Raw genomic sequence first — 16,513 nt, 5'->3', positions numbered from 1 at the left:
ATAATAATAATGTGTGCTAGCCTATATGTAAGTTTGTGCGGAGAGTGGAAGCTAAAACGCGCTCTGCAGGACATGGAGGCACCAGCAAACACTTGGATTTTTTTTGTGGAAACAAATTAAAATAGCCTACACCGTCATTTTTATTTTATTATTTTTTTGATAAAGGTAAGAGTAATACATTATTCGGAACTGTAAAGGGTCTACTTGTATTTGTGTGCACTCACAATACCAACAAAAGGTAGTTCTTCTATAAAACAAAGAAAACAAACATGATGCGCTTTCTGCCGTCTTGAACAGGAGCGCTTCACAAAAATGAACCGAAGCTGAGCGAATACATGCCTCACAGACATGATAAATATCTCTATAGAAAGCTTTAAATTATTACTTAACATTTAAAAAGAAAAAAAAAAACTTTTATTATCTTAATCACAATCAATAAAGATGCATTTCTCTCTAAAGGCGCTTCTAATGAGGAGACGGCGAGTCAGGATCAGCAACTTCATCCTTGCCACACAGACTCAGAAAACATTAGTATATTAGTAAATAATTCAAATATCTCCTTAATATTTCCCGCAGACACATTCATGGTTATGTTTGCTGGAATTTTGCAGCAAGCTTTAGCCTATTGCGTGCATACTTGCGCACCTGCTGCTGCGGGACACTAAACACCATCAAGCTGCTCTCAGTCGCGGCAGCACGGCCTCGTGTTGTTTACACCAGTGCGGCAATTTTTTTTTTTTAGAGGCGTAAAAAAGTTGGGGCCCGTCGGGCCCGGGCCGTAATGCAGGGCTCTAGTTCTTACTGGCACGGGATGTGTACCTTTAGCAACCTGTTTAAAGTCATCATGAAACAGTGTTAACAACACATTATACTTTTTATAACAAAGTGAAACAAAAATATATGAAATTTTGATTTTGATTGCAAAGATCATTTTTTTCTTTAAAGTACACACATGAAACACTCAAAATAAAATACAGAACATGTATAAGTGCATGCCATGATGACTTTAGTAAATTGTTACTTGCACTTTCTTATTGTGTGGTGTTATGGTAATGATACAGGGTTTTTCTAACATTTTGGAACAACTGTGCGGCAATATGGTAATGATACAGGTTCTTTACCATAACAATTTACATCTGTACCAGACTGATACAGATTTCCAACAGCCTAAAACGGCTGTGTGGTGTTATGGTAATGATTCAGGTTTTTAAAGTCGGGTACAGCTGTACGGTGTTACGGTAATGATACAGGATTTTAACAGTCTGTTTTAGTTGTGCTGTGGTATGCTGACAATACAGATTTCCAACAGTTTAATATGTTCATGTGGCGTTACGGTAATGATTCAGGTTTTTTAAGGAGGTACACAATTAAACAACATTATGGTAATGAACAGGTTGCCAACAATCTGTTACTACAATGTGGTGGTGCAATGTACTAACAATACAGGTTTCCAAACTCTAATACAATATGGCTGTGTGGTGTTATGGTAATGCTGCGTTCTCTTCCATCGGTTATTTTTATCGCTCCCCACGGTGCACGCAAGCTACCGTAGCCCCTCATCAGTCCTGTCACGCTGCGGACAGCGGCACTGTTTGTATCCTTGCCCCCCCCACCACCACAACCTCCATCATCTCCTCGCTCTCACTCCCTCCCTCTTGCTCTACCACGCTCTGTGGCCCTGCCACTCTGGTAATAAGGCCTGAATGCACAATAAGAGCATGTCATACTCCGACAGCTGGGGCGGCCCCCCAGCCTCGCCCGGGCTACAGGCTGAAGCACCCACTAATTAACACAGTTCTTCCTCTTCCACCCCAACACACATGCATACAACCCCTCCTCTTCCTGTCTCTCTCCGCTGTATTCAGCCAATAAAAAGGTGGCATGTCGCGTAGCCTCAATTATATTTTTTTCCTTTTGTACAGGCGGAGAACACAGGCTGTTCATATACAATACAGCGGCTGCCTTTATTGAGCCCTGGCGGGGGAGAAGAAAATGAGAGGAGGGGTAAGGAGAGAAAAGGAAGGAGGGGAAAATATGAAGACGTCTACTATGACTGCTAGTGGTGAGGTGTTGAAATCCAGGCAGATCCTGCAGTGTCTTTTTAATGCTTTTTACTGCTCCTCTGCCAGTGCAACCCCCTCCATTTACAGGAACTCTTCACTGAGCCCCCCAAAACACACGCTCACACATGCATAAATATAAATGAAACCCAATGTGCCTAAAGCGAGCGAAAGAACAGCGCGGTTGCTTTGTACTTGTGACTGAGCAATGCTTGCTCCAGGGGGAGAGAGACTGAGCAACACAGCACAACACAAACACATAAACATCCAACTAGAAGAGATGAAAAACAAAACATCAGAAATGAGGAGAGAAGCCACATTTTGCTGTGCTCTACTTAGGTTTTACGTCATTTTGTAGCTAAATAGCCCTTGCGTGTCTGTCTTGAGCAAAAACAAAGAAGAAATCTAAAAAACAGGGAGACATGGAATGAGAGAGTGTGTGTGTGTGTGTGGACGGAGGGGTGGTGGAAGGTGTGGAGAGACACAAAATGGGGAAATCATCGATCGATCGGGCGGCTGTTGAAATGTTAATGCTAATCGTATAACCGCTTTCCGCCAGTGCCTCGCACTTCTGTGGCAGCTCCAATTAATCTGGAAGAAGGCAGCGCGTGACCTTGGGGCCGGGAGTCGGGCCGGCAGCCCAGCCATGCTTATGTAATTACACTGTGAAGTGTGTAATCACCTGGCCTAATCCCTCAGGCCTCACAATTAGCCCGGGCGGCGCTGGCCAGGCCTGCCAAACACTGTGCCGCCCTGCGCGTCCCACAGATGAATAACGGTCAATTAAAGCTGCATGACTGGGGCCGCGAGGTGTCCGCTCGATAGTAATTAGCTGTAATCATGGGGAGACGTGCCCGGCAGACGTGCTTCTCCTTTTATAGGAAGCAATTTTGGAATGAGGCAAGCATTAACCGTTTCACTCTGGGTCTTTGGCCCACAGAAAAAGAAAAATGGGGTAGAGAGCAAGGAAAAAACAGAGCAATATGACAGATAGCAGGGACTATGATTCTGCTTTAATGTGTATTCTGACATATAATATTCAAAATGTAAATTTAAAAGCTGCAGTGTTTGACTAGTGGCACCAGATGAAGTTGCAAAAATGAAGTTAACATTTCTGTGCAATAAAGAGATTCACCCAGAAATTTAAATAATCTCACAGATAGAATTTAAATGATATTGATATTTTAAAACAATTCTGTGTTACTACCCCATTTACTTTCATTCTTTAGAATATCTTTTGTGTTTCACAGATTTAAAAAAAAAAATAATAATACAGTAAATGATGACAGTATTTTCAATTTTGAGTGAACCATCCCTTAGAGTATTTTAACATTAAAAGAAATTGCACAAGGCAGCTTTAAAAATGTGTTAAATTTATTTCCAGTACACTGACTGCTTCTCAGTTTACTGGCTTAATTACCTCTACATCTTTTGAGAACTGCCTCCGTTCCTCCACCCTGCCCTGTCTCTCCTTTTCTCTATCTGTCGATCTCTCTCTAGCTCTCTCGCAACCTAGCTGGCAGTAGGGCAAGTAGACGCCACTTCGCTCATGTGTGACGACCTGTCAGAGTGGCAGCGGCGTCGCTCCCTGCCTGAAAGCAACAGCGGTGTGGAGTGTTGTGCATATATGTGTGTGTGTGTGTGTGTGTGTGTGTTTGTGTGTGTGTAAAGGCGGAGGCAGAGCACCAAACTGGCCAGACGAGAAAGAGAGAGAGAAAAGTGTAGCGGAGCTGACAGGATGGCCCTTAATGAGAGGAGCGCGGGGGATTAGCCGCTCGCCACACCGTGCCCGCCTCGCTTTGACTCGAGGCGGGAACACATTTGCACAGGAAGCACATTAAAATGCATAAGGCTCTTGCTCACCCACCGCCCCCCACCCCAGACCACTGTCTGTTACTTGTGCTGCCCCACATGCCAAACACATTAGGATTTGCCTTGCAGATTTCCTAAATGCAATCTGCCATTTAAACCCAGACAAATGGCCGGCCGTGGCTGCAGGACTATTGATCTTGGTAATGATTTGTTTTTAACAATAGCCACTAATGGGCGTCAGATAATCAATTATGGAGAGTCAATAGAAAGGTGAGCTTGAGGAATGGCTTCCGGCTCACCGTTTTAGCCTGGTCGACTCTGTCGATGCTTTAGAGGGTTTGCAATGTCACACGGTCTGTGCTAAAAGCTTATAGCCCACCCAAACATCCAGGTCATATATATATATATATATATATATATATATATATATATATATATATATATATATATATATATATAGGTACATCTCAAAAAATTAGAATATCATGAAAAAGGTCAATATTTTTTGTCACTCATTTCAGAAAGTGAAACCCATACATTATATAGATTCATTACACATAGAGTGAAATATTTCAAGCCTTTATTTGTTGAAATTTCGATGATTATGGTAGATAATGAAAACCCAAAATTCAGTGTCTTAAAAAATTTGAATATTACATAAGATCAATAAAAAGGATATTTTAAACAGAAATGTCAGGCTTCTGAAAAGTATGTTCATTTCTATGCACAATACTTGGTTGGGCCTCCTTTTGTATGAATTACTGAATCAATGCGGCGTGGCATGGAGGCAATCAGCCTGTGGCACTGCTCAGGTGTAATGGAAGCCCAGGTTGCTTTGATAGCGGCCATCAGGTCATCTGCATTGTTGGGTCTGGTGTCTCTCATCTTCCTCTTGACAATATCCCATAGATTCTCTATGGGGTTCAGGTCAGGCGAGTTTGCTGGCCAATCAAGCACAGTAACACCATGGTCATTGAACCAGCTTTTGGTACCTTTGGCAGTGTGGGCAGGTGCCAAGTCCTGCTGAAAAATGAAATCAGCATCTCCATAAAGCTTGTCAGCAGAAGGAAGCATGAAGCGCTCTAAAATTTCCTGGTAGATGGCTGCGTTGACTGTGGACTTCAGAAAACACAGTGGGCCAACACCAGCAGATGACATGGCAGCCCAAATCATCTCTGACTGTGGAAACTTCACACTGGACTTCAAGCAACATGGATTCTGTGCCTCTCCACTCTTCCTCCAGACTCTGGAACCGTGATTTCCAAATGAAATGCAAAATTTACTTTCATATGAAAAGAGGACTTTGAACCACTGAGCAACAGTCCAGTTCTTTTTCTCCACAGCCCAGGTAAGACGCTTCTGACGTTGTCTCTGGTTCAGAAGTGGCTTCGTAGCCCTTTTCCTGAAGACGTCTGAGCTGGTGACTCTTGATGCACTGACTCCAGCTTCAGTCCACTCCTTGTGAAGCCCTCCAGTGTTTGAATCAGCTTTGCTTGACAGTATTCTCAAGTTTGCGGTCATCCCTGTTGCTTGTGCACCTTTTCCTACCCAAATTCTTCCTTCCAGTCAACTTTGCATTTAATATGCTTTGATACAGCACTCTGTAAACAGCCACAGCTTTCAGTAATGACCCTCTGTGACTTACCCTCTTTGTGGAGGTCGTCAATGTTCGTCTTCTGGATCATTGCCAAGTCAGCAGTCTTCTCCATTATTGTGGTTTCAAAGAACAAGAGATACCCGGAATTTATACTGTAGGGATGGTCATTTAATGAAGCTCAAATGTAAATATTCTAATATTTTGAGATACTGATTTTTGACTTTCATGAGTTGTAAGCTCTAATCATTAAAACAAAAAAACTTTTGAAATGTTTTACTTTACATTTAATTAATCTAAAATATATGAAAGTTCCACTTTTTGAAATAATATTTTTTCACAATATTCAATTTTTTTTTTTAGATGTACCTGTATATAGATAGATAGATAGATAGATAGATAGATAGATAGATAGATAGATAGATATAGAGAGATACATACATAGATGTAGACAGATATATACACACATACATACATATATCCACTGTCATATTCTCGGATTAAATTTCGAAGACGGCACTGGTTGCTCTTTTACATACAATTTTAATGTATAGGGACTGAAGTTTTCAAGCTTTATAAAGGACATAAAAGCACCATATATGTATCCAAAAGTGTTTCTGTGAACTGATTTTGCAAACCAAATTAAATGACTCGAAAAGAGTGATTAGTTCACAAATTGCTGTTTTTCTCATTAAAGGATTAGTTCACTTTTAAAAAAACTTTTGCTCACCCCCATGTCATCCAATATGTCCATGTCTTTCTTTCTTCAGTCGAAAAGAAATTAAGGTTTTTGATGAAAACATTTCTCAATATAATGGACTTCATTGGGACCCAAACGGTTCAAGGTCCAAATGACAGTTTCAGTGCAGCTTCAAAGGGCTTTAAACGATACCAGACGATGAATAAGGGTCTTATCTAGCGAAACGATCGGTCATTTAAAAAATAAATAAAAAAGTTTAAGTTTTATAAGCACAAATGCTCGCCTTGCTCTGTTCTGTGATGCGCGTTCGTGACGTCACGTAATACGCAATTACATGGAAAAGGTAACGGATGACTTAGGCGGAAGTACCGAGTCAGTAGGCTTTTTAATATTAAAACACCCAGGATACGCACACGAAATGGGCATTTTAAACGATAAACTGACACAAAGACATTTGAATATGTGTATATGGTCCTCCTTCTGCACATTTGTAAACACGGACTCGGTACTTCCGCCTAAGTCAACCGTGACCTTTTCAACGTCATTGCGTATTACGTGACGTCACGAACGCGCATCACAGAACAGAGCAAGGCGAGCATTTGTGCTTATAAAACTTAAACTTTTTTATTTATTTTTTAAATGACCGATCGTTTCGCTAGATAAGACCCTTATTCATCGTCTGGTATCGTTTAAAGCCCTTTGAAGCTGCTCTGGATCTTGAACCGTTTGGGTCCCAATGAAGTCCATTATAGAAATGTTTTCATCAAAAAACTTAATTTCTTTTCGACTGAAGAAAGACAGACATGGACATCTTGGATGACATGGGGGTGAGTAAATTATCAGCAAAAGTTTTTTTAAAAGTGAACTAATCCTTTAACTCTTAAAAACATGCCCAGCACACAAGTGATTTAGACCACTTGTAACACTTTTATGGCCCTTTATTTTGCATTTTTAAGCTTGAAATCTTTGGTCCATGCTCATTGCAATTCAATAGAAAAGAAAACAGTTTCTCATATTGTGTTACAAAGAAGGTAAAGGTGAAAGGTTTGTAACAACCTGAGGGTGAGTAAACAATGACAGAATTGGGTTAACCCAATAAATGTGCATTGTATCAGTCCGAGCTCAAACAAAACAGTCAAAAAAAGGGTTAAAGAACCGATGAACAAAAAAATGAGCATGTAGAAGCGAGAAAAAAAATCACTTTCCTCCCTCCCTCTTTTCACCCACAACCTAGGAAGTGTGCAGGCCTCGTTAACATCAGCGGTCCTGTGTGGCTAATTACCGTGAGCTGGCGGAGCTGCGGCGGCTGGCTGGTCAAAGCTGCACGCTGAGCTCCTGACATGATGCTGCGCTGGGCCAGGAACCGAACAGAGTTCCCCCACCCACGCTGGGCGACCCCTCCCAATTCACTTCCTCCCTACCGCCTCGCCGGCCCATTATCGATCCTCCAGCTTCCCGCGCCACATAAATAATCGACAAGCAATTACCTGCCTACTCCCGCTGCCCGGGCTTTGTTTGGAGGCGGAGGGGAGCACCGCAAGCACAGTGGCCTTGCTGAGATGAGGAGAGAGGGAGGAGGAAAGATATTCGGGGGGAGAAACCTTGCAGGGAGGGGGAACGGCGTGTGTTGTCCTAGCGACCCATTCGGTCCTGAGCCCTATAAATGCCTCCTGACAAGATCAAATCAAACAGGGTTGCGAAGAGGTCATATGCAGAGATCATACCCACTGGCACATCACATTAAGTGGATTTTCTATTTTTCTGTGGCCTTAACGCCAACTTCCATTTTTCCCTCCCTTTTCCCTCTTCCATTACTTTGGTGCATAATTCAGTTTTTCCCTTTTTCTCTTCGGCAGGCAGTCACCCACTCCAACATGCATGCAGTATTCATTAGAGTCAGATGTTGGCTTCATTATTAATGTAAAATATTCATGTTATTTTAAAGCTTAGCATTTTTTCCTGTATCTGTGGTCTTAAAGTGTGCCTCAGAGGTTTCCATTCAGCAGAAGGGCATTTATCAACCAAACACACATGCACGCTTACATCTCATCCACTTTTACACTACAATCTAGAGTCAAGAAAGCGCATATGTGGTTTCAGCCACTGTCCAAGCGATCTCTTCTGTGTAAATCTAAGTTTTCGTTAAACGAGGTGACAGCGTAACAAGTAACAAGGGATAGGATATTTTGACAGTCGTTTGATCTCTATTCCTGCATCGCACTAGGTAGCGCCATCCACTGTGAAATCTCATTGGCCCAAAGTCTTTTGACACATAATTTGACAGTAAACATAAAATATCTCTGTTTTAGTCGAGATAGTGATAGATGCTTGTCACTAAAACTTGTTGCATCATGTCTGGTTAGGACACCATGTTGGGTTGTAATATGTTCTGCCTATCACAAAGCAAAAGGAGGACAGACTAATATGACAGACTGAACATACATTTAGTTTACAATCTGACATTTTAGATCAAATGCCTGCAAAAGAGAGATTCCAGAGAATACGATTTTGTGCATGTGCATTACCGCTCAGGGAAGTGCGCGTCTCTGTGTTGGGGAAGGCCCTGCTTGCGCCGCTGGCTGGAGGAGCTGCCTGCAGTGGGGATGTGGGCTTCCATTCCTCCATGGTTTCTAACGGCAGCCATGGCTTCCTGACGCACACGCAACAGCTCTGTGAATGGAAGGAACAGACCAGTTAAATTGAGAAACTCGTCCGGTCTGTGTTGTCAGCGCCAAATCTGTCAGTCTAGCTCTGAACTAACACTGTAAGATTCAGTCCAAGAGTCCCAGAGCAGGATACGTTAACCGCCACACAGGCAAGACTTCACACTCCACCGCAAATAAGAATCTTTAAGATCTGTTTAAGAAAAACCAGGGTCATATGTTTCAGAGTCACTTCTACACTGTTCAACATGGAGCTCCCAATTAAGCCCTGAGCATTATGGGACATAAATGCAGGTGAAACATATTGTTTATTGACAAATAGGGCTGGGCAATAAAACGATAATGATAATTATCGCAATATGATTTTCCTCGATAAAACAATAACAGTTGGTGATGCAGCGCAAGCACACTAGAGCAGAAGCGTTCACTCGGTCAAACAAGCACTAAACAGCGCGGTGAGATCCAGTGTAAAGCACTTGAATTCAGTGAAGAACACCAATGACTCTGTGATTTAAACTAATTTAAAGCCATATAAAACCGCTGACAAACAGGACAAACACTGTGTGCAACGATACAGTCAGAAGGCTTTTCAATCTACAAACTGCCATCATTTACCATGGATTTACTGTAGTAACACTAACTGCACCATGGTATTGTGGCAGAAATGTGAGATTTTCATATTGAATTTTATTATATTATTAACGTAGACATGTATTAATGGAGTAATGGAATATAATTATAATAGTTATAGAATTTGTGCATTGATACTAAGTGGTATTGAGGTGCTATAACTGGAGTTATCATGATCAAAATGAATGCTACTATGGAAGAAAAATTGTTAATAAAATTCAAACAGTCAGAATAATTGAGGAATAATAATTTAATAATAACTGAATTGGAATAATAATTGAATTGCTACAATTTTTACAGATGTTAAAGATTTTGATAATGAACATAAATTTACATCTGCATCCTAACTCAAGCTACTACTACTATCAAATATGCATTTCTAAGAGACTTAATATTATCAGGCAACACAAACCTGTTTTTTGATTTGAAACAATATCTCTCATTAGAACATGCGGAAACTAAGATATAATTTTTCTATTAAGGTATTTATGTTAAGGAATTGACTAAGGTTATTTTGTTAAGGAAAAATGACTGGAAAAGTGAAAAGAATTCAAAAACGTGAAACGTTTGTCATGTTCTGACCATAAAGAGTAGTTTAAAACCACAGTTAACGGTCTGCTTTCTATAACTTTCACTTTGGTAAAAAAAAAAATAAAGATTTTACATTTATTGTGATAATTATCGATATTGACTGATATGAAAAAAATTATTGTGATTTTTTTTGGCTATATCGCCCAGCCCTATTGACAAATATAAGATATTTCATTAAAATAAACTCAATTTGAGGTATCATTCATGTTCGTAGCACAAAACAGTGCAGGATGTGCTGGAATATAATAGTTAGGAGTTAGTTCACTAATCCTTAGCAAACAACACTAATAAAATGCAATAAAATAAAACAAAGCTAAAAAACAACTATATATGAATAATTATGATTTAAGCTGTTTGAGATAACATGACTGAAATATAAGAGCCGCTGGTCTCCCTCCTGAATCTGTTATGTTAGACCAGCCCAGACCATCTCCCAACACTACCACACTAACAGGGTCACAACAGGAAGCGTTCTCTCTAATGAAAGGGTGTTAAATAGAAAATCCATCCTGCAGGCCTCCCTCTCTTCCTCTCCCTCACTCTCATCTCTCGCTCCCTCTCTCCTCTGGCCCTTTTTTAATTAGACGGTTCCCTCGGGAGCTGGCGGCCATTTCCGAGGCTGGCGTGTGGGCCTGAGTGATCGGGTCGGAGGCACCGCGACAGATATTAATGTGCACAGGCCCGCTGTATTGATCTGTTTATTGCACTGCCCCGCGGGGGCCCGGACTGACAGCGGACAAACCTCTAACAGCTCGTGAGAGGGAATAAAAAAGAATGAAAAAAAGGAAGAAGGAAATGCACCATGGAAAAGCAGCAACGCTTGTCATTTGGTCACATGCTCATTCCAGATCACCAAAAACAATTAGTAGTCTGTCCACACACATTATAACCAGCTGGAAAAATCTGGCAAACACTTGTAGATGGTTGCATCCAAAATCGCATACTTCCTTATTATATAGCATGTCTGAATTCACAGCATTCATAAAACAGAAGGCAAAAGTGTGACCCACTCAATACTGTGCATTGAATAGACACTTTACTATCGAATGGCAGTGACACTGGTAGGTCATATGACAATGACAACATACTACACACATTTATACTAAATAGAACATACTTTTTTAATGGTCGCAAAATAATTACTTATTTAAAAGTACCACCTAATCAGAGAGTAAGCGATTTCCGATGTGTTTTGGAAAATAGTAGCTGGTTTCTCGCACATCACTGATACTCCTAGAGACCTAGACCATCTTGGACAGACAACAAACCTTCTAATATCGAGTTGCTGCTGCCACCATGTTCCAAAACACACCTATCGGCTTTCCAGCAGGGTAAAACTGTCCCAAAATCCAGTAAAATTCATAAGCTGCTCTGAAGCCCTTTCCTCGGTTGCCCAGAGATGAATTATTCCCTTTAACCTGCAACAGAGTTAGCACAGGGTCACCAGGGGCTGCATGTACAAGCACGCCACTCATCCAAACACTGACATCCTGACACCTATGCTACCATCTCCCACCCACATTCACCTCGCGTCCTCTGTCACACCTCGAATTTGCATCATCTGAGTCAGTGTTACTGTGGAATCTTTAACTAGGGAGATTTGGTCTCCTCTGCACCACATACACACAGAGCTCCCGTGGTAAAGCATTGGCAGGCCTTTGAGAGCTTCTGTATGGCACAACAGCTCCACGTGTGCCAGGAGCAGCTGACAGACACAGTACTCATCGGGAATTCTTTCAGGGGGACAGATCCAAAAGCAACTCAGAGCAGCCCAAGCCTTTTTCTCGTTTTCAAATTCACTCCCATTCAGGGCGTCATGCACCTAGTTTTTTGAGGAGGCACCAGTGACAGTTCTGACTCACTTACATGAGCGTAGGACGTGTCAGTGAAATTCATTCTGTTTAGGTTCAAATCCTATTTCACTAGAATATTTTCACTAGGCTTGGTGTATAACAACAACAATACTTTAAAAAATATTGTAATAATTGTTACACAATAATAATAATAATAACGTAATATTCTGAAATGTTACGATTTAAAATAACTTTTTATTTTCTGTGTTCTATTTATATATATATATATATATTTGTTTTTTTTTTCTTCAATTAATGTGTTGCAGAGCTAAATTTTCAGCAGCCAGTACTCCAGTATTCAGTGCTCAATTTGGTGCTCAAGACATATTTCTTATTATAATCAATGTTAAAACAGTTGCGCTGCTTAATATTTTTGTGAAAACTGTGGTAAATTTTGTTTCAGGATTATTTGATGAATAGAAAGGACAAAAGAACAGCATTTATTTGAAACAGAAATCTTTTGTAACAGTATAAATGTCTTTCCTGTAATTTTTTATCGATTTAATGTGTCCAGGCTGGATAAAAGTATACTTTTTTCTTCCAAAAACAAACTTAACCCAAGTGTACCCCAAACTCTTGAATGGTAGTGTGTGTATAAAAATTGTATATTATAAATATTAAAAGAAAGAGAGATGTCATCAAGCATAAAGAGATATATTGCATTCAAAATCCAGCCCAAAATGCAAAGGGACATGGGCCCCATCAATCTGAATGGCCACAATGTTTGAGTGCTTATAGAAACCGCATCACAGCCAAATCTAAAGGTGCACAACACCTTATACACACCTCCAAACGCACACACTCACACAAACCTATCCGCGCCTCCTTCACGGCCTTTCATTTCAGGGCCTCCACTTCAAACACATGAAAGGATGCTCTGCGGGGATCCAGGCGAGAAAGAACGAGGGAGGAAAGAAAGAGAGAATATAAAAGCAGGGCTGTGCGTGGAGAGTTCTGGGGGAGTGTGTGCGTGTGTCTGGGGGGGAATGGTCAGAAGGGCCTGGCCCTACTCTCCGCCTATGTCAAGGGGTCTTTGGAGCCTCTACTGTATAGAACCCAACACTGCATCAACACTTCCCGACACACTTCAGAGGCACACACGAGGGGGTGGGGTGAGTGGTGGAATATAAAGACACAGCCATAAGGAAGGTGCCGACATATGAAGAAAGGAAAGGATCCAGATAGAAAGAAGGCATCTCAAAGGAGAGAGCAGGGAGATAGAGGCATGTGGAGGTAAAGAAGAGAGGAGAAAACACACAGAAACACAGCTGGGGCTGACGCTTCCCTGCGCCAGAGCAGTTTCTCTGAAAACTCACTCGCAAAAAGTCAAAAGCAGCTCTGTGTGAGCTATAGCGCTGAAGAAACAACAACAAAAAACAAAACAAATAAGAACATAAATTAAAAGTGACTTAAGGACAAAGGGGGGAAAGCAAGTAAAATATGAAGGAGTGGGAAGGGAATGTTTGGGACAGACAGCCAGTCAGAACCAGCAAATTTATCAGAAACACTGCAAATCTAAAGTGTTGAATAAAAATAAATGTAAAGTTTTAAATTATGTAAAATTTGACAAAGTCATTATGTGTACAATCTTCATTCCAAACCTGTATTACTTCGGAATAAAAAAGGAGAATTTTGAAGAAATTCACTCCAATAAATGGGGAGTGATTGCAGTCACAAAAAAGAGGTTATTTTTGGCTTCAAAAAGGATGCAAATGCACCATAAAAGCATCATAAGAGTGGTCCATACAACTTGTGCATTTTATTCAAAGATATTTGAAGTCATACAATACATTTGTATAAGAACTGAATTTAAATTATTTACTGATAATTTTCCTCTCCAGTGAGCTGTAAACAGCTGTGACCAGATTGAGTCAATTAGTCAAACCCGAGAACTGAATCAGTCCGACTTGTGAACTGAATCAGCTGATTTATTAAAAAAGGACAAATGTTATGATACTGATTTGGTGCTTTTGTATACTCTTTGAATTTTAAAAAGATCCAACACAAAAAGATTATTTGTTCGCCAATTGGATATTGTTGTCAGCGATCAACTTATATTTCTGTCTTTCAGTACTTGAATGATACTTTAAAGTAGGGCTGGGCGATATGGCCTAAGAAAAAAATGCCAGATTTTTTCACAAAAAATCCGATTTACGATTTAAATCGATTTTTTCCCCCTACTTAAAATCAATCTGCAGATGACCAAAAAATTGTTCAAAGAAATCCTTTTTTTGTTTAACATCTTAAACAAGTTTAACATCTTGCTATTCAGTAGATAGGAGGTAGTTTTGATAAAGTGCAAACAAAACATTCAACAGCATTAAATATCAGTGACTGTACGTTTTTTTTGGCGGGACGATGACGAATGATTTGCAGATCCTGAGCACCACTGGCAAGCATCTGATCTTGTATAATGTGTAGTAAGTACTGCCGCCCCAGGTGCGATCGCGAATCTCGAAAGTGAAAGCAGTTTCAATGCCAGGCATAATAGCGGCTCCCTGATGCCCACAATTTTATATACAATATGATTACCCGATTATAAAACTGCGAAAGAAAGTATTGAAATACATATTTTCCTCCCATCTCGTATTTATTCCCTTTAAGGTGTTGCGTAGTACACATCATTTTCTTTCCGCACACGGTATTGGGATGCAGCTGATTGCGGGGGAGGATCATGATGCCGGTGTCATGAGAAATCAAGTCCCCCCTCGAAATCGGGTCCGCTTAGGACCCCGAGTGATCCCATTGCCTAAATAAATACAAAGATATTAATGTAAAAATGTATGGCTTACTATATAGTGCATAATAGAGCAAAATAGTGCATAATGAAACAAATTAAACGTAATTTCTTACACTTGATTAACTGCTAATTAATAAATAAAAGTAATATCATCTTATTAAGTGAAAAAAATGAAAAACGTTAGTTTTATTTATAAAATAAAACATTTGACATTTAATGCTTAATTTATAACATAATTAAAAAAAATTGTGACCAAGTAGGATAAGTGCAAATTCCTGTACAAAATAAGCTATGCAGCTAATCAAGTATCTGTATGCTATGCTAGTACATAAGCTAACGAATACAGACATGAATTATCATTATAACGTAGTTTAAACAGCATTTATAATTACATGATTTTGTAGGAATTGTATTTAGGCACCAAAGAGAGTACCTATTAAAAGTAATTTGAGCTAATGGGATTGCTTGGGGTCCTAAGCGGACCCGATTTCTAGGGGGGACTTGATTTCTCATGACACCGGCTTAACATTGTGATGTCTATCAGCCATCGGCGATGGACGGTAGCATCGTCTATCGGCCCAACCCTATACGGTAAACATGCGGTGAGAGGGCTGAGCTCATTCGGGAACTATGGGAGCCCAGAGGGGAGCGTCGGCGGATGTTAAAGAGAAAACCGATTTTCATTCAAACAAGTAGACGTAAACTACACATTCGAGTTAATCGATAAAATCGATTTAACACCCAGCGCTACTTTGAAGGTGCTTTCTGAAGCTTGAAAATCTCAGTCCCAGTTGCATTGTAAGTGCATGAAAAAGAATGACCAGTGCAATGTCTCATTTTGTGTCACACAGATCTGGAACGACACAAGGATGACTAAACGATGACATTTTTGGCTAAACCAGTACCTTAAAAAAACTGAAGAAACCTCACAGAAGTATACAGTAGACCATTGGGTGAAAAGGTGAGAATAGGTATCTCACTCATCAAAGTCCTGGCAGCCAGGCATGCTGGCAGCGGTTGACTGGCACGGCCTTATCGTAGGCTTATGAGCTCAGCGTGCAGGGGCAAGCCAGCACGCTTGCATTCCTCAGGGGAGGAACAGCACCTTGGCCTGGTGAGTCTGTTTTCAATGGCAACCATTATGAAACCATACACCTGACATTTTTCCAGAAATCTAGGGGAGGAACCGACTGTGACCCTGCAAATCATGCGGCTGCTTTCACTCGTTGAATTTCCTTCAGACAGGTAAACGCCTTGTCTTTTCTTCTCAGCTTCAGATTCCAAATAACCACACCTTTTTTTAGGTGGTTGCGGTGGATGTGATGAGTAGAGATGGAGAGTGGAAGGAAGTTGAGCTGGGAAAGTGAAAGGGAGGAGTGCGAATGATGAGACGAGAGAAGATTTGACAGAATCGGGAAGGGAATTGTCTGTGAATTCGTCCTCAACGTGCCTCGGTGCAACGGTAGAAAAATAGAGAAACTATTAGGCGGAGGTGACAGGAGAGCGCAGCACCACTGTCATAAATTCCCAGACGCGAACGGCACATACAGTGGCACTAATTTCTTACAGATGTACGAGAGGGGCAATTAAACCCTTTATAGCATTTCCCCCCTTTGGATTTGCAAGCAGTAATTAAGAATCATTACTGATCAAATAAAATTTAAAGTCGTACGCTCTCAGATTTAGCAAGAATGTGAGATTGATTAAATTTATGCTCCCGAAAAAAAAGGCCATAAAAGTTGGATGCAATTAACGGTTTCTGAGAGAAAAATGCCAACAAGGCTCTAGAGCGCAGTTAAGATGTATCCAAACAAATAAAACAAAATGATGCTCACTAAATTTCGTTTTACAAATCTTACAAATCCGCATC

At 40.6% G+C, this 16,513-nt stretch overlaps 1 protein-coding gene across 2 annotated transcripts in view; it reads right to left on the bottom strand.

The window, feature by feature from the left end:
• LOC306860789 (sterile alpha motif domain-containing protein 11-like) overlaps positions 1–16,513 on the bottom strand; it is a 61,758-nt gene that overhangs the window by 6,406 nt on the left and 38,839 nt on the right. For both annotated transcript variants that reach the window (XM_079402710.1, XM_079402709.1), the window contains exon 7: positions 8,692–8,836. In XM_079402710.1, coding sequence (XP_079258836.1) covers positions 8,692–8,836 — 145 coding nt within the window. The remainder of the gene's footprint in view (positions 1–8,691; positions 8,837–16,513) is intronic.

This window comes from Barbus barbus, assembly GCF_936440315.1.
Source record: "Barbus barbus genome assembly, chromosome: 41".
NCBI classification, from domain to species: domain Eukaryota; kingdom Metazoa; phylum Chordata; class Actinopteri; order Cypriniformes; family Cyprinidae; genus Barbus; species Barbus barbus.
Note: the sequence above shows the minus strand (reverse complement) of the source record. Positions and strands in the feature narration are given on the sequence as shown.